At 47.9% G+C, this 19,513-nt stretch overlaps 1 protein-coding gene across 3 annotated transcripts in view; it reads right to left on the reverse strand.

Annotated features, from left to right (window-relative positions):
- Positions 1-19,513, reverse strand: part of pum (pumilio) — an 87,578-nt gene that overhangs the window by 51,673 nt on the left and 16,392 nt on the right. For all 3 annotated transcript variants that reach the window (XM_084601538.1, XM_084601539.1, XM_084601540.1), the window contains 5 exons: positions 16,052-16,292; positions 13,673-13,976; positions 12,074-12,319; positions 9,594-9,734; positions 3,171-3,452 (listed from right to left, as the gene is read on the reverse strand). In XM_084601538.1, coding sequence (XP_084457664.1) covers positions 3,171-3,452; positions 9,594-9,734; positions 12,074-12,319; positions 13,673-13,976; positions 16,052-16,292 — 1,214 coding nt within the window. The remainder of the gene's footprint in view (positions 1-3,170; positions 3,453-9,593; positions 9,735-12,073; positions 12,320-13,672; positions 13,977-16,051; positions 16,293-19,513) is intronic.

Consider the following 19,513-nt stretch of genomic DNA (forward strand, 5'->3'; position numbering starts at 1 on the left):
CTATTGATCCTATGCCTCGACTGATAAATTTCAGTTACAGTACAACCTCGTTAATTCGAAGTCATCGGGACCGCAAGAAATCTTCGAATTAAGCGGGTTTTCGAATTAACCGAACACACCAAGAAATAAGACTTAGGCAAAAAAATTCGTTGCAGGAACGTGTTACCTTTATTCGGCATATTTTGAATTACTACTGAAAGTAATCAGAGATGCTGGTTTGCCGCGTCCGGTAGTTTGCGGCTTGTTACCTTTATTCGGCATATTTTGAATTACTACTGAAAGTAATCAGAGATGCTGGTTTGCCGCGTCCGGTAGTTTGCGGCTCCTAAGGTCATGCTCTCAAGTTGGTCAAATAGACGAAACATCTCTGAACTTCCACCGCGGCACTCAACAAAACTGCGGATAACGTTCAGCGATCCGATAACTTCACCAAGAGCAGGTGCTCGGGGAGGCTCGTCGGTGTCGTCGTCGCTATCGTCGCTGTCATCGCGCATGTTCGTACCAGCAGTGATCTCACTCTCCAAGTCAGAGTAGCCAGTCTGCTCTTCGCTCTCAATGTTGATATACTCGGCGAAGCCGACTGCGTTGGACTCATCCTCTGCGCAGAGCGCATTGATGCGGTCGCAATACTCTGCTCCTTCTTCGTCAAGAGTAGTAGTACATGGGTGGTCTGCATTGGCATCAACAGTGCTTTCACTGGAAAAACCAGCGAGTTCAAAACACCGCCTGATCAATGTGGGCTCCACTTGTTTCCAAGCGTACACCATGAGGCATATGGCTCCGAGGAGGTCGATGGAGTACTCCTTGCCATTGTCGTAGCAAAGGAGCATGCGCTTGAGCAAGTGGTACCGATAAATCTTCCTAGTGTGGTGAATGACGCCTTGGTCCATCGGCTGTCAGATCGAAGTGGTGTTCGGAAGTAAAAATACCATCCTGATGGCCTGGAGATGTGGGATGTTGCCATGTGCCGGACAGTTGTCGACGACAAATAGGACATTCCTGACCGTGGCCGCGAACTTGCGGTCAAGTTGCCGCACGTACTCTTCAAATATTGCACCTGTCATCCAGGCTTTCTTATTGTGCCTGTAGACGAGTTCATCCTTTGGCGGCAGCCGCGCATTTTTGAAGCAGCGAGGCTTCCCCGTCTTCCCGACGACCAGTAGCGGCAGCTTAAGTTTACCGCACATGTTTGTGCCGAACAGCACAGTAATCCTGTCCTTGGCCTGTTTCCTACCCTTGATGGCGGTGTTCTTCACTGCGAATGTTTTTGTTGGCAGCATCTTATAAAAAAGTGCAGCCTCGTCAAGGTTGTAAACGTCGTCTGCACCGTACTTGCTAAGCAGCGGCGCCAATGTGTGGTTTCTCCAATACTCGACAACGCTCTCGTTAGTGCTGCCGCTCTCACCACAGACGGTGAGAAAGGTTAAATTATTGCGTTCTTTAAAACGGCAAAACCATCCATTGCTGCACTTAAATTCCTCGTGCCCAAGTTGTAGAGCTAGGTCGTTGGCCTTCTCCCGCAGTAGCGTTCCATTGACGGGAAGGTGGGCAGCGTTTGCTTTCTGCAGCCAGCGAAGCAGAGCAGCTTCCACATCTTGATACGTGGGAGCCCGCACTCGTGACCGCTTCGAAGAATAGGTCTTGCCGTAAGCCTCTGGTATTTTTGACTTGTTGCTCAATATTGTGGACAAAGTCGAGAGGGGCACGCCATGCCTTTTGGCCAACTCGGTCTTCGAACAAGCGCTCTTGCCTGCTTTCTGGATCAAGCAGAACTTCTGCTGCAGCGTTAAAGTCTTGTACTTTGGCATTTCTGCACTGCTACGGTCACAAAGCTAGCACTTCTGCACAGTCCCGCCCAAAAAAACGGCACAGTAGCCGACCCCTAACCACAGCGCACAACACAAAGAAATGGCGCAGGCGAGACCGGCGCGGCGGTGGTGGTGGCGTACTTGCAGCGTCGGAGGCACGGGGGAAGAGTGGGCGAAGCACACCAAGGGATGGAGTGGGGGCGAGGTCACGTGATAAAAACCGGTATGCCCGCCGTGTTGCAGTGAAGCACGTCTTCTCCTCTGCAGGCGCGTGTTTCGGCGGTGCACGAGGCGCACTGTGGACCGATTTTTGTGCAGAGAGTGCTCCGGCTGGGGCGCTTCGCCTATAAATCATCACCATTACTATGTGGCTTTGCCTCGTGGCTCCGTAGGGCCGTCGTTTCGCCGGGTTTGCGGCGAAACATGGATCAGGCATTGCCGCATAGCAGTCCAAATTTTCGAATTAACCGGGCTGGCGCAGGCCGCCTGTCCAAATTATCCGGCCTAATTTACATTGGAAAATACGGGACCGCAGAAAACCTTTGAATTATCCGGGATTTCGAATTAACCGAGTTCGAATTATCGAGGTTGTACTGTATCTGCAAAAAAAGGAGCCTTCAGACCACAATAATGCGCCTCAACAAGCTTGACGTCAGTGCCGCTCCCTTGTTTGTTTTTTTTTACCTACCGTGGGATCGCAGACGACTGCAGCACAACCTCGATCGTCTTGCCCATTTGTAGATATGGTGGAGGTCTACAGGGCTGAAAACAGACTAGGGCATTTTGAAGCAGCTTTGGGATATAGAAAGATAGCTTTGAGGGGTAGCCTTTCCATCCTATAGCTTTTTTCACTGCCTACTGCCAATAGTTCGTCATTCTTTGCTTGGGCAATTCTGGGGTTCATTTTTAATAATTTGGCGATAAATTCCGTATGCCTTTCCAACAATTTTGAGAAGCTGCCTAGTGATTCACAGCTTTGGCGTACTAACCCATAACGCTTCAAGTATGGTTTTGTCTGCCGCAGGCCTGGCAAGCTTGTCATTGACGAAGAGGCTCAATGGTGAAGTACCTGCTTGTTTTCACAGCAGGACCATTAGAATAACTCGTGCAGTTTTTGCAATCGGGGAAAGTTTTCTTCCTAACCGCTCACAGTAGCTTGCACTACCTGCTTCGCTTGCTGATCTCGCTTCTCTCCACCGGCGATTCAAAAGGCTGAGTACTACGTCACATGCACAGTGAAATTTTTTCTCTCTCAATTATCGCCAATTGCCAGTAAGAGTGCTCTGAAGAGCAAGGTTTGATGTGGCAAAGTGGTGACAAGTGTAACCCTAACAACATGCGCAAATGCACACTCGGCCTCACCTATGCCAACAGGACCAGCTGGTGAAGTTCCGATGGGCCCAAGAGATGACGATCCACCGTAGCCCACACCCAGTCCGGAAGCAAATCCACCCGAGAAGGCAGATGCACCTGCCGCACCCGGGTTGTAGCCCCCAGAGCCAGCAGCGCCAAACGGATGACTCGATCCGCCTGTGGCTGCCGAGAAGAGGCCCGACCCCTGGGGGCCTTGGGGCGGGCCACTGCCAGCCGTTGCACCCGCACTGCCAGAGCCCAGCAGGCGTAGGCTGCCACCATTCAGGGACCCTAGGCCACCGGAAAGACCACGTTTCTCAAAATGTAAAGCAGCGTGCGTACGAATATCATCTTTGAACCTATACAGTTCTTCGTATGTTTCCATGCCCATTTTAGTTTTCACAGAACTATAGTAAAATCTCGTTACAAGAGACACTCGGTTATAGGAGACCTTTTGAATGTGGCTTTGATGGATTTCCTATGTCTCACCGCGTTAACAACAGCGCATACAAGAGACACATTTACAAGAGACACTCGATTACTAAGGACAACGTTTTTAGGTGCCTAGAGCGATTTCCTTACCATTTGGAAGAGAAAACACAGATATGCTCATGCAATATGGCTTATGTTGTACCACCTCGTATGACTTTTCATACAGGAGAGATCTGTGCAGTTTACACAAACTGAGAGTCCTCATGGAAAGATTGTCAACTTCCTCGGTCACTCCATGTACAGCCATGACGATGTGTTCAACGCGGCATATGAGAGCGGTTTGTTCAATAAAATGAGGCCAGGAAAGACAATGTCATTCAAGGCTGATGCATGCCACGGAAGAAAGTGGTCAAAGGAAAGCACCAATGCCCTCTTTCGTTGCAATTTATCGGGTACTAAGAAGGAGCGCCTCTTTGCAACTGGAAGGTCGAAAAAACTTCTGTTTCAGCAACTGGCATCACATTCCCATCACATACAAAGCAAAACGGAATGCATAATGACCCTACTTTTGAAGTAGTTTCAGCCAAGATGCAGGTAATATCCCAGGTTCATGCATAATTCCGTAGCAGTTGTCAGAAACTGCACGAAAGCGGGCTGCTTGAAAAACCAGGAATTTTTTACCTAAAGATACGGATAAAACTATTGTTTTCATACAACAGAAATGCTTTGTAGATGAACCATGGGCATTTCACGTAAAAACTGGCAACACTGTGCCACAGGTCCTACACAGTCCAATCAAAAGCCACATGGCCAGTCAAACATCAGCCACACGCTTTCAGAAGCGTCTCAGTGCATTTTTTTCATGCCTTGTCTCCATTTCTAAACTTTCTTTCGTTGTTGCCATATTAACTGCCAGTGACTGAAGAAAGCATTAGCAGACACTGCGTATAACGACCGTTATTCCAGGTGGGCTGACCCTTAGCCGCTAGACTTGACACTGAAAAAATCCAAACATTGCATTGGTGCTTTCTCCAGTGAATGGACCAGGCAGGAAAGCCCAGACACCGACTGGGTAGCCGAAACGCGATTCATTTGCCTAGTGCAGTACTTCACCATGCATTGGCTCGCATGACGACAATGACCGCGACTGCATCCTTCTTGCAAGCGACGATGAATCACAAGAATTACAGTCGACAACCGATTTTTCGGACTCTCAACGAACCACGAAAATGTCCGAAAAATCAGGCAGTCCGAAAAAACAAATGTGCACCAAAAAGCTCAATTTACTGCCTATTATTCACTTTGAGGCCGGAAAAAGTCATGAATGATTTTCTGCACCACGCTCCGCTTCCGTGCTAACCGGTCCACCTTAATTTCGCTTGCATCAGCTCAGCTTGCGTCGGCTGCGCTGCTGCAGGTGAGTCATCATCGTCCTCGCTCTCAGACTCCACAAGCACTTGGCGAATAATTCCTGTATCTATGAGCCCAGAGCACAGTTCCAACTGGTGGTCCACGTCTGTGAACTTTGAAAACGAGACGGCCGATGGAATTTCGACACCAGCAGTGCGAAGGTAGTGAATGAACTGCTCACTGCCTGACAACTGCTCGACGACGCTCTCCTCGTCCAAGGCAGCCGACTCGTCATTCAGCACAAATCCCGCGTCGCGGAAGCAATTGCGCAGCGTTGTAGGTGCTACAGACTTCCACGCATTGGCGAGGGTACTAAGTGCTCCAAGCAAATCGACAGAGTAGGTTTTCCCACTGTCAAGGCACACCACAACCTCCAAACACTGAATCACAACACCGACTCCGTTGAGTGCCTTCTCGCTGTCGCGTTGCAAAAAAAAATCCGGAAACAGAACTGAAGCCGATTCGATAAAATGCGAGCCACAGTAGCGACAGAACGTAGTTCTCGCATCAGCATGACCACGGCTAGGCCTACACGGCAAACACACAGAGGAACAGGCAGTAGAAGCGATCACGCTAAAAGAAAAAAAAAAAAAAAGAAGAAGAAGAAAAAAAAAAGGCACTCCGGCAGCGACATTGTCCCGGAAACGGAAGCTGCTAGGCAAATATTATAGCCTCGATCCAGCGTGTTTAGCTAAGGAGCGGCACGCAAGGCCGACACCAGTTTCGAGGCTATCGAAGGAAAAAGTAAACAAACAAGATGGCGGCGACACCGCTCAAAATGTGTGGCAGTTGGCCCGGCTGACGCTTGGAATGTCCGAAAAATCAAATAGCCCTCCTTAGAGTGTCCGAAATTTTGAGCAGCGTAATACATTGACATTATAAGGTATGTCCTCGGGCCGGGAAAAAGTCCCAATAATCAAGCATGTCCGAAAAATTGGGTGTCCGAAAAAATCGGTCGTCGACTGTGTACAAATAAACAGGTCTTTGAACGACTCAGTCTTCGGAACAGTTATTGGCAAGCTATGATAGCCGCACGAGTTAGTGTCACTTTTTTTTTCTGCATAGGAGGTTTTGCGAGCTGGGGGGTCGATATATAAGTTGAAGCCTTGAACACAGGCTGCTGCTTATTCCTGCCAGCACAGTTGCGGTTTTATGAGTAGCCCTCGTAACCATGTGCCTGTCTTTAATACAGTCAAACCTCGTTACTACAAACATCACATTAACCAATTTGTCAATCCCAAGCAGATTTCCCACATTTTCAAGGTAAAACTATGTCAGAATTACGAATTTCAATATAGAGTATATTTCATAACGTACGTATTTTATCTTTTCTTCTATAGTGTAGGAACATCAGTATTACGAATTCGGCTAAAATTAACAGTGCCGCAGCTTGCAACTCTCGCATGAAAACTACAGGGCATATATATATATTTTTTTTTTGTCGCGAATTATCTTATTGCAAAGTTTGCGCGTGATCCGACGATGATAGCAGACAGCAAAGCAGCTTTCACTGCAAAAAATCGACGCAGGGAAGAGGCGAATCGGCCTTTGCAGACAGTGAGCACTGCCCCATCAGCCCGCCGCTATCATTTTGAAAGACGGAGACAAGATTTCCAAACTTAGGGAACACTGAAAATGAGGTCACATTGAATTCTGATGTTTTTTACACATCGACGGAGTACATACTTTCATTGCTTAGTGCAATCACGCCCCTGATAAGGTGTTGAGCAAAGTGGAAGGTGTATGTGCTGGAGTGGTATAATGTAGTGCATGATTGCGTTTGCCACAAGCACCAGAAGAAAACTGATTTCTTCAAATAAATCAGCTCTGAAGTTAGTGCAACATTTTCATTTCAGGTTTTGCTCATAGGTACGTCGTTTTCATACGTAGGTTTGAACCACTGGCTTATACTCACAGATTTTTCATTACAATGGTATTTCAAAATAACGATTTTTTGCGGTCTCGTGGGATTCATTACATCGAGATTTGACTGCAATCCCATGTTCACACTAGTACCCAATTAAACAGTGCTGATGCAGTAATCATTTGTAACTGATGAACTCTAAAAGGATCAGTGAGATCAGCAATTTGCCTTTGCCAGATGTTCATTTTAGGGGGAGGCTACCATTGAGAACCAACCTTTTTATTTCTTAAGATACTGAATAAAATTTTCAGTGCTGGCACTGTGAAATTAATTATGATTATTCCTAGATTTTAGCACAGCCCCAAAATCAGTGTTCTTGTCCTCAGAAATTTATCGAGATATGGAATAAAAGAAGCCTCATGAAAATCTGATAGGCAGTTCCCGAGATACGGCTGTCCTAAGCAGGCACACCAGGCAAAATAGTGATTCCGAGAAAACGGCACTAAAAGGTTGAGAGAATGATAACTTCTTTTGTTTGTCAAGATATCTCAATGAAAGTTTTAGGGTAGGCTCGTAGCATGGACATTTGAATAACTACCAAGTTTCATGAAGCTGTGCAAGCTGGCTCTCAAATCACCGGAGTATATCATATTGGTCACATGGGTCCAGGCATGGAGAATTTGCAGCATGTGTTGGCATTGTCAAATTGTAGTAATTTCTGGATAGGTATCACAGGGCAAGACAAGGCCCTTTTTCTAAATTTCCTTGTTTTTCAAGTTCCACTGTAACAGATGCTAGGACGCTGCAGGCGTCAATGCAGTCAGCGGCAGCGCACTTCGCCATGTGGACAGCCTTCGCTTCCGTGCACTGAATGCGTGTCCCATCTCAATGAATTGTGAGTAACCAAACAACGTTAGACACGTTGCGTGAAACCAATCAAACGGCATGACGAGAGATCGTTAATATGGCGATCGCAAGATTGGCGAAAGGCGAACAGAACGCACAGAGTACATAGACAGCCAACAACGAGAGCAAGGAGCCAGAGCAGATGACGCGCGGGGGCAGCTAACGAAGCCCATAGCGTTAGCGGGCGCAGCAGCCAATAGCAGCCGTCCGATCCTCCGCGTTCTCAAGGAGCGCACACTTTGCCCAATCGCAGCCTTGAATTCGAGCGCGGGAAACTTGAAAGCCGCCCTGAGGCTTCCAACTGGAAGCAAGCCAAGCCTCGACCGCGCCGCCACCGAGGGTAGCAAAAGAAGGCATAAGAATTCACAAACAAAACAAGATCAAGATGGCGGCGCTCAGTTCGGTGGGAGAGGAATGGCATGCGCACGAAGTTTAGGAATTTTCGGCGCTTGCTCGCTGCTGTCGCCGCTTGTTGTACAATTAATTTCTAGTATTTTTACGACTAGTTGGGCATTGATAATTACAGAAAGGGTAGTTTATAAAAGGCATACTACTGGAGTATAAATTTTCCAAAAATCGACTGTTTCGCAATTTTTTGGTTTTCAGCTGTCCCCCCCAAACCCAAAACATGGTTGCACAGGCCCCGGAACAATATTGCACGGCAAATTATTAAAGGCGCAGTGTAACAATATAAGAAAGAAAATGTGCTGAGTGAGCCAGGGAACAAACTTGAGTCAACTACATTCTAGTTGAAATTAAGAAGAAATGGGCATCTGCAGGACATGTAACATGAGGGGAGGATAACCAATGGTCACCAATGTTAAATAATGGACTAGATTCCAAGGGAAGGCAAGCGCAGCAGGAAAAGGCAGAAAGTTTGGTGGGCGGAAGAAATTGGAAAGTTTGCGGGATTATGTGGATGCAGCTAGCCCAGGACTGGGCTAATTAGAGGGACAGGCTAGTTTCTACTTCTGTCCACATTTTCTGTCTGCTACTACTACTAAGTGCAAAAGCAGCTACAAAAAAGTGTTTCCAAGGCAGAACATTTAACGTTTGGGCAGGCTCTGGCACTCCATCTATGGTCTATGCAAAGCTACAAGAAGACAAAATCCTGCATAATCTAGAAATCGCAGCTCGTGTTTGCACGCTTTATACGCCAAATGCTATTGCGGCAAGAGGCGCTCAAACTGCGCAATATTTACTTTAGCAGACCTCAGGAGTGGTAGCAGCAACGGTCATGCAGTACCAGCTGGATATCTGCCTCGGTACACGCCCTATCATCCCTACACTCACTGCGTTATGTATTCAAAAGATTTGCCACAGCTGCAGTAATCAGAAAATTTAAAAACTAAGTGCCAGTGCCGTATAAGGGCTGCACACCCATCTGGGAAAAAAGGGGCGCGGCCTTTACCCGAGTATATGCAGTATATGCACTGTGCTACTTGCTTAACCACTGATGTGCCTCCCTAACCTCACACAACCTCGTTAGTATACAGTCACAAGCCACCAGATTTTGTGCAAGACTACACGACTTAGGCATAAATCCCTCGCTTCAACCAAGCCGTACCACTGACCCTGCGTTGCCTACGAGTAGTGCATCAAAACAAGATTCACGTGTCCAGGTGGGTGCAACCATCGCCTCGAAGCAGCTACCCGAGTTGACCGCTCCTGCCCTGTCATGCCATGCGGTCTCTTGACGTCAGTTTCAGAACCTCGGCATATGACTTTATAGCAATGCCAAGCCATTAGACTGCTTTGCACTCTGTGGTTATCTTTACGCAAATCACTACCAAGTGCACATTCACTGTCCGCCCACTCACCAGGTTGGCTGGGAGCACTGGTTCCTGGAGCTCCTGGATTTACTAGCACCGGGGGCATCAGGCGGACTGCTCGTGTGTTGCCCATCATTATCGAGCCATTCTGGTCATAGTACGGGGGCGCCAGCATCTGATACTGGCCTCCTGCAAATAAACACCGACAGAGCAGGAGGTCACCCCAAGGAAATGGCCACGACGACGCCCTTCATCAGGAAGCTATGACCCCATACTACACGTCAATAAACGACAAAAGAAAAACGGGAATTTACAAGACACTACTTCTTGGGTGTATAGTTTGTAGCTAGTAGGACCAAAATTACCGTAAAAACCCTCGTATAAGACAAACTAGCATATAATACGAGCTGTAATTTTGGAATATTAAAAAAAAAGGAAAGTACGTTTTCAGCCGTGTACTCAAAAAACCTCGCATCGGAGGAAAAACAATATCCAGAAAAACGCATGACCCGAAACGAACTGCCTGAAATTAAAAAAAATTTAACAGCTGAATGAGGTACAAAGACATTTAGGAGCGATACTTTAAGTGCATAAAAGTGTAGATTAGCATTTATAGACATGCGGTATGCACAGCTTCGTTTTTAGATTTCGCAGAATTCAGTCTGTATTTGCCTGTCGTAGCGCAGACGACATCTAGTCACAAATCCGGTTCATAAAAGACTATTACGAGCTACGCTCGCTTCCTTGGTTGTTTCTGGATGCTTTGCCCCTCCCATCGGTGACGTGAAGAGGCTGTCGCGATAGATTACAATCACAGAGTTTTAGCTCATGTTGCGTCCCCCATAACCGGCCGCTCGTATGCAGGCGAATAGTTGTAGTTATCACATGGTGCACCCCTGCGCCCCTAAGGCACTGCAAAAAAACCATTGTGTTCCTCCTTATGAGGTCATGTTTCTGCACGAAATGGTGCCTCGTATGTTGATTCGTTGGCTCTTTTTGATGCTTCGCCCCTCTGCACCTTGGCACTGCAAGAAAGCAACTGTGGTGGGTGAGTGCCGCCGATCAGTTTTCCATGTTGCGAGCACTCGTTAGCACACGTCTGGCCGATCGCAAAACACATTCAACAATATTCGAGTGCCACGAGAATTCCATTGTTATAACCGATAATTGTATAAATGGTTTGCACAAAAAAAGCATAACAGCAGCAAAGAGGGGGCACGAACGGCAAATGACATGCGAGCTCTGCCGAGGCATCGTTTTGGTGGCCCCGAAGGGGGCCTTGTAAAAAATATGAGAAGGTTGCCGCGGCCGCCTCTCATCTTGAGAAATCCCGAAGTAACGCTGGGGTGAAGAGAGAGACAAAACTTTTATTTAAAAACAGAGGAGATTGGGGCACGCAGGCCCCTGTGAAATCGCCACAAGAATCTCACCACGTACATCTCACTGGATTGCACTAGTACACAATTTTGTTGAACTTTTCGTGAACTGGACCTGCACTACGGCTACGCTTTTCTAAACGAACGGTGTCAGGCAGAGGGCGCCATGTTGCACAGCTGAAACGGATGGCAAAGTGCGGCACCACATGAACCAATTCACTTAGTGCAGATGAAGCCCACGGACCCATTGCCATGAATCTTCACGCGCTGGTGCTGGTTTGCTACCCTTCTCGCGCCGGCATGCTTGATCAGAAAATTTCACGCACCATTATAAAAAAGGCAGCTCACATTTGCTCCGGCAATCACAGAATCCAAATGGTCCTCTGATTGCTCTAAAGCCAGCAGACCACTTCCAGCTCGGACATGGGATGGCAGCGCAAGATCTGCTGGCCATCATTGCGCTGCCCTCGCACCTGCTCAGAGTCTAGCACCGTGCATTGGCACAAGGCGTACGCGCCCAGTAAGTGTTCTCAGATTCGGGATTTTTGCGATCGTCATTGCCCGGTACGTGTATCGTATGTCGAGAATCCCTTGGTAGAGACATCTTTACCTAGAAACCCTTTTTTTTTTTTTCTGTACCTGTAAACGTGTTCGCTATCCCACGTTTCTTGAAAGCGTGACCCACGCACACCTTGAAAACACTGGTCAAGCATCCGAAATTCAGCTGCAGGGGCTGGAAGGGTGTGGCTGAAGAGGCCTGTGAGAGACCCATGCAACGTGCCAAGTCTTTCACAATCCTTACATCGTGCGAGGTGCGATCAACCTTATTCTGGTTGCGTGTGCATCACAGGCACCTGATGATAGCATCGCGGGGACAGCGTGGTGAAACCTATATTATCGAAACAGTGTGTTACGCCACCGCTAGGTAGCGCTTCCTCTTGCTGGAAGCCTAACAAGGCCGGAACTGTGAATTTAGGCTGAAATTTGTTTGGATCCACTTATAATATGAGGCGGAAACCCGACACAACAAAATCGGCGGAAAAACCTCGTATTATACTCAGGTTTTTATGGTATAACAACCCACTGCAATTTTACAAAGAGCTTAAGTCTCTGGGTTCACGGTGCAGTCTAATTTGCTGGTATTGAACTCACCTCCGGGCGGTGCTTGAGAAAGAGGCTCGCCGCCTCCTTGTGGTGTCATGGGCCTTGCCCCGCTCCCTCGAAGCATCTGCTGTTGTACCTGCTGTTGCATCTGCTGCTGCATCTGTTGTTGCACCTGCTGCGGAACTTGCTGTGGAGGACCCCCCTGGCCTCCCTGGCCCTGCAGGAGGCCTGCGGCGGGTGTAGGGAACATGCCCCACGGAGGCATCCCATAGTACTGTGGCATCATGGCTGGGCCTGCACACGGAAAATAACCAAGGCTTTCGTGCTGGCTCAAGTCCAGGTATGCTTGATAAGCCACAGCACCCAAACTACACAATTGCCAGAGCAAAAGTGCACTCTATAGAACAGCTGGTGGACTGCTGAAGCACATGCCGGCAGAGGAAAAGGCGTGCTTCCCTGCAATGCAGCAGTGGAAAAACTACGCTTTGGCAAGGCACAGTCGGACAAGGAGGCAGAAGTGCGTACACTCCCTCCTCTTCCGGAGGGGGGTGCGGAAGTGTCAAGGCAGCATATAGTAGATGAACTGGCATCGAAGCCCCACCCCCAAACTGACACTCCCGCAGCCCCCTCCGAATTCCTTCATAGATGCGTTTCTATGTAGATAAGTCATGCAAGCCGCGGAGAACATAGAAGCTGCTGCCAGTTGTGCCGCGAAGTCTGTAAAATCTGCCTTTACTTCGTTATGTCATCTTAGATGCAGAGAGCCCTCCCAACATATCACAGACGATTCAGAGGAAAAGCCTCTAATTGTCATGGAATAGGGCATTAAGTGCTTGATGGGGGCAATGTGGACGATGTGGACGCATATTCAGGGTTTCACCATCATCGCCGGCCACCTGAACTTCAAGCTCCTAATCATGTCACCAAATCAACGCCGCTTTCACAGCGCAGGTCCCTTTGAGTACACATGCCAAACTGCCGGTTTGGGCAGGATTGCGACTGATTGCGACATTCTACGAGAACCGCACCCGGTCTTACTGGCTGCGCATTGTGCAGACAAGGTGCCACCTAGTGGTTTTCCTTCACGTTATGTTCACAAAGTTCACCCGTACTGCCACAATTGATGCAACAGGCGGCATGCTCTGCCATCATGCACTTTTTATCAGCCTTCCGAGGAACACATCTTCATGCACGCACTCAGATAAGTGCTCTGCTCAACTTTTCGCGCTCGCAGCACAATTTTTCAGCTGGTTCGTTTCTAGGCACCAACAAGCTTTCACTGCATTGAAAGTGCGGTAAAACTTACTTGGCTAAGCTGAGGCTATGGACACAAAGTTGTGAAAACCAAAATACTTCGTTACATTGAGAATTAACACCTCTCAATATGAAGGTGTGTGCCCTATACATCAAAAAGCACAGCATGCTGTAGGAAATTCTAGAGCGCTCTGTTTACCCAGCTGGCTCCCTCAAATTAGTGGTAGGTAGCGCAGGTAGCGTATACCACAGAAATCGAGAAACTTTGTTTTACTTATCACAAACAAGTAGCTGAACTATCAATGCATACTTAAAAATCTACAGAGAAAAACATAGCTGTCCATCACAGGTTTTTGCAGAATTTCAGCCCCCTTCCACTGCACTCACACCCACCTGTGACAATACCAAGAGGATGGGGTGGCGCTCCGTATGGGTCCTGGTTGAGTAGGTATGGTGTGGAGGGGGGTGCAAAGGGTGAAGGGGTGGGTGCCCCGGGAGGTGGCACCCCCAGTGCACCACCCTGCTGCTGCCCCTGGCCCAAGGAGTACTGGGCACCTGGTACCAATGCCATAGGGCCTCCATGCTGCCCTCGCTGTGTGTGCTGCTGCTGTTGCTGCTGTTGTTGCTGTTGCTGCTGCTGTTGGTGCTGTGTTTGATGCTGCTGCTGCTGTTGCTGCTGCTGATGTTGTTGGTACAACTGTCACAGGGAAACAAAGAAACAGCAAAGATTACTATTAATCACTCAATTAAGCAGAGCGGGGAAGTGCGCCCATAATACTGATTCACAAGAGGCAAACCTCGTTAACTGAACGAAAATTAGCAAAAGATTTTGAAAAATAAAGTATCAAGTAATGAACCTTTTGCAACTTTCTTTGTCTAAAAGAACCATGTCCCCCCTTAAGATATATGCTTGCCATACTAAAGCTGTATGTATTCTCAGCTACGTGTACCTTCTTAACTTTAGAATAAAATTTAAGTTGAGTGACAGAGGGCCCTGCGGGTACTTTCTTTCCCCCATTCTGCGTCCCTGTATGTGTTGTGTTTTTCCTTCACAAACAAAAAGTCGCCTAACTACAGTGAAACCTCGTCGAACAGTAAAAAAATCGGAAAATAGTTCGCTCTATCCATAATTCATAATATAAAAATTCGTAGAAAATACATGCAAGAGCAGCAAAATTCAATCAGAGAAGGCACAGCAACTCGGAGGGTGCCTACTTGGGTCACGTCCATTTACTTACGCGCAAAAAACTGTGTTACCGCGGCCTGCTTTTTTGTGTTGATCGCGTTCCGTATCACGTCCTGTTCCACCAGTTTGCAAACACTCAACAAGGGAAAACCCACTGCTTTCGATAGCACTGCAGTGGCGGCGCAGCAAATCCAATGCAGCTAGGGTGCCTCTAAATGCAGCAAGCGCTTCTTGTGAAGGAATGTTTTCATCGTCTTCACGGTCAGCCTGAGCTTCCTCAAACTTCCACAGCGCTTTTGGCATCGGTCTGTACAGCCGTGGTCGCCGCAATGTCGTCGCCGCCTAAGACGTCTTCTACAGTCATTGCTGCGGGCATGTCACCAACAAAACGCGAAAAATCGTTCCAGGCTCATCGAACTCTCGGAGCTATGCTTCTGCTTCGTCGGGATCGTCCCCATCGTCACTTGATGCACGGGCCTCTGCTGGAACAAAACCTGCGTGCCGAAAGCAGTTGGCAATCGTTTCACCTTTCACTGTACTATGCCACTTTAATGCTCCCAGCAAGTCGATCTTCAATTCCTGCTTCATTATAAGCTTCCCGAGAAGTGTGTCAATCAGCCTCCTCTTGTAAACTGCCTTGAAGGCCTCGATTTTATCTTGAGCTTGGTCTTTAAGTCAGTGCTGCTCTTTTTTTTTCACGTTCACCGCCATCACAGCACTACGCACACCCGCGCACCACACTTGACACGACGACCGACGCAGCCTCCGCCAAAAGCTACGACGGCCACGCCGCTGCTAACACTAAAACCAAAAAACGCGAAAGACGCAAAACCCAAAAAAAAGCAAAAACAACATTCGATCGCGCCGCTGCCGCCGCCGCTGAAGCGGCGATGTCAGCGATTGTGAGATGCGAACATGGCCTCCGAGATTACCTCCGCGAGCACAAACAGGCGCGCAACTGTGATCTCGGAGGCCATTGATTTCTTTGGCTGTCAACTCCCAATGCCGTCGTGGCATCTGTGGCGCTGTCAGCATCTGCGAGGTAGTCCTGAACGTTTGCTGCGCCGCACAACACACATGTAGTGCAACGAAGCCTGCCTCCTGTAGTGCTTGGTGTCGCGAAGTTCGTAATATTCGTTTTATGCCGAATCGCGTTCACTATGGGAAGTTAAAAATACATGTGTTTGACAAAAATATTTTGGAAGAGTTCGAAATATTCAGTAATTCGTTTTATGCGTGTTCGTTATATCGAGGTTTGACTGTATAACTTGCCATTCTACTGCATCAAATTGAATCTAATTTTTCCGTACAGCAAATGTGTGCCTCTCCACTGGTTAAAAATGAACTGCAGGCCTCAAATGCACATGCGCAGTTCACATTAGTGGCAAGCGTATGCGACCAATGGCAGAACCAGTCAAGTCTGCCACACTGCCACTTCACAGGTGCAGTCGACACCTGGTGGAACTGCAATGCAGCTGCGCCTCGCAAGTGTTTTTTTTTTTTTGCAACCCATAGCAGACAAATTTTTTTTTTTTTTCCAGTGGGTGCCACATGTTGTGAGAAAGGAGAATAAACCAACAACGCACCTGTGAAGCATAGTCCAACATCCCAGGTGATTCCATGGAGGTGGGTAGCAGCCCGTGTGGTGCATAATCGAAGGCACCCAGTGGGTCCATGGGGTGGTGTTCAAAGTGTGCCTCAAGGGGTGGCCCAGTGCCACCGGGTCCCATGACCAGGGCTTCGAGGGGCGCCTTGGATAGCTTGTCTGCCTTGTCCTCACTGGGCGATGCCTGCCGACTGCCGCCACCACCTCTGTACACCACCTGGCTGCAAGGAGCAAGGTAGACAGACCCACACTTTCTAACACTGACGTTCATGGCATAGCTACAGCACTTCTTCTGATCACTTATGATCACTTAAATTCATACTTCCTAAGGATGCAAAATTTATAACTATCATCTTTTTCTTTTTTTTTTCCCACTGTGGCAACCACTATGCCATTAGGCTAACTTTTATTCAAGAGCTCTTTCCAGGTAAATGTTATCAGTTGAGATGATTAATCAACAATTTTTTTTCTCTTCTTCCCAAAATCTTGCAGTGCATGCACCTCGTGGTTCGGAACCAAGTGTGACCGGCGTCACATCTCCGCAGTCTCCCCCCGGCTCGGGCGCGCCAAGCAGACGCCGCCGGCCAGCCCCACCAATGCAGTGACGCCCTGCCGTCATGTGCACCCCGAAAGCCAATGAGATTGCGAATGCCACATTTTCTTTTTTGCTATTTTTTATGCGACCAATGGGCGAATGGAAACAACAGAGGCGGCAATTTGAAGACGAAAGGCGGCTCTTTCAAATGAGACCAAGATGGCTCCAGTGCCACTCACGGAAAATGATTGTTTGGTGGCCGGTTTCAGCCCAAATTCGGGCAACATAATTATATAAATTGGCACTGCGACTAAAATACTGATCCTAGAAATGAAAAACTTAGCAGATAGGTAGGTAAAAAGCTACTGATTTCGAAAATCTCATTTTCTAAAAAGTGATATTTTCATGATTTTTTGGTCCCAAAGACCCGTGTTCCCCCTTTAAACATGTTTTAAACATGCACATAAGATGCAACAGCAAGCATACAATTCGAGCACTAGAGATGCATGCCGAGTGCTACACGCCTCCACAGTTCACGCAAACTGATCGGCGCGGCCACCGCCGTTTTTCTTGGCGCCAGTGCGACATTACTTGCTCCTGCACACGCAATGCCATTTGCGACCATTGTTGGCCGTGATGGTTCTGAAAGATGAGCTATATCACAAAAAGAACATTTCTGCACTGGGAACACCTTTTGTTGTCAAAGTACCGAAAATCTTTGAGCAAAGAACACGTCATTCATGCACGACTGTTGCTTTTATAGTGACATTGCTGCAAGTGTGTGTTCTTCAAGCGCCGTCGGTTGACATTTTCCAGTAAAATCTCGTTACAAAAGACATGGTTACAAGAGACACTCGGTTATAAGAGACACTTGAAAATGGTTTCATTGGTTTTCCTATGTTTGCCATGTTAACAACATTGCATACAAGAGACATGGAGACGAAGGGACACTCTGTTACTAAGGACAACTTTTTCAGGTCCCTTGAGTGTTTCTTGTAACGAGGTTTTGCTGTACCTATGGATTTAGCTTGTCCGAACCATCCATGTTACAACAAAGGAGGACCGTCAATCGGTCGTTGCTGCATTTACCTCCATGGGATGCTTCGCCTTTCAGGCTTAATGACTTTGATGGCTGGACCCAGAAGAAAAGGCCCGTTTCGTCAGCATTATAGATGTCACGCGGTTCATACCCCTTAATTGTAGCCAATAATATGGCCTTCCAATCGTCGACTCTTTCCAAGTTGATACTTGCTGCTTCTCCGCTTACTGTCTTATAAGCGATGCCGTGCCTCTTTCGAAAATGGTGGACCAGCCGTTCGACGCTGTGAAGTCTGTGCTGCCCAATCTGTCGGCTATGTCCGTCGCCTTCTCATGCTCCCACTGAAGCTGACGCCAGCAGCGGGATCTTGCTTAAGGGGGGAGGCTACCTTTGAATACCAACTTTGTTGTTTCTTGAGATAATTGAATGAAATTTTCAGGGTAGACTGATGGCACAGCCATTTGAATAACTGCAAAGTTTCATGGAGCTGCGCAAACTGGTACTCAAGTTAGAGAAGTATATCAGAATGGTTCACATGGGTTCCTTGTTCTATCCCTGGTGAACTTGACAAATGTGGTGGCACTATGAAATTCATTATGAAGGTTCCTGAATAGGTACCACAGGGCAAGACAGAGCTCTTTTTTTTAATTTCCCTGCCGAAAAATTTTAGTAGTGCATTGAGGTTAGTGCCACTAATTGGACTTGCATTAGCCTAATTTTGATTGTTTATTATAAATTCCAGACTCAATAATTTGAAAAAATGAGCTTGTCTTGCCCTCGGAGATTTATTCAGGCACACAATAAAAAAAACCAAGGTGGGAATCCGATTAGCGGTTCCAGAAATACTGAGGGAATAAGCAACCATACCATGAAAAAAATTCATTCTGAGAAAATAGCCCTTGAAGTTTAAAACAGCATTTTCAAGTCTAAAGTTTGTTTTTCACTGCAGCACATTGTGCCTCCACCTCCCCGATTCCCTCAGAAAGTGCATTTTCATGCGAACAGCGGACGACGCTGACAACGCGTTATCGCTTGCGATGACAGACGCGATACGGGAGGCCAAGATCACCGAGGTTGATATGATCGGTACAGCAGGCACGCTTCAAACGCCGGCTCCTTACGTTGACGCGAAAGATATGCAGTTGGAAGTGGCAGCGCAGTCGGTCTAGTAGTGATGTAGCGGAAGCAGCACTAATAGAAGCGTCTCTGCGCCCGTTGGCAACACTTTTCGCTAACTTCGCGATTCGGACGGCATTCACAGAACGACGACGTATGCAGTGTTTTGAACTTCTTAGCGCGCATCGTGGCCGACCGTGCAATAATCCACAAAGTGCACATAACCGTTCAAAACACGCCACCAGAATTCGTAACGAGCGATGATCACGGTGATCTCAAAATGGTGAAACCTGAAGCGATTCAGCGAGTGCACAAAGAACGCCAGCTCAGTAGGCAGCCGGAGCAGACGACGCGCCGGGGAGGGGCCATCACGTCAGCGCGCGCAGCAGCCAATAGCAGTCGCGCAATCCCCCACGTTCTCACAGAGCGCGCGCTTTGTCCAATCACAGCCCGAATTCGAGATGCGGGAAGCTCAACAATCCCTGTGAGGCCCCCAATCACAAGCGAGCCATGCTTCTGCTACGCCGCGGACGCCGCCGGCGAAGGCAATATGGAAAAGGGCAAGCATTCACAAACAAAACAAGACCAAGATGGCGGCGCTCGGTTCAGCGGCAGAGAAATGGCGCGCGCGCGAAGTTTGGGTACTTTTGCCGTTCGCTCGCGACTCTGGGGCTGCCGCGCCCAGTTGTATATTTAATTTAAAGCAGTTCCATGATGAATTAGGCGTTTATAATTATAGGAAAGGTAGTTTA

The sequence above is a fragment of the Amblyomma maculatum genome, chromosome 4 (genome assembly GCF_055883805.1).
Source record: "Amblyomma maculatum isolate TAMU_Amacu chromosome 4, ASM5588380v1, whole genome shotgun sequence".
In the NCBI taxonomy this organism is placed as follows: Eukaryota; Metazoa; Arthropoda; class Arachnida; order Ixodida; family Ixodidae; genus Amblyomma; species Amblyomma maculatum.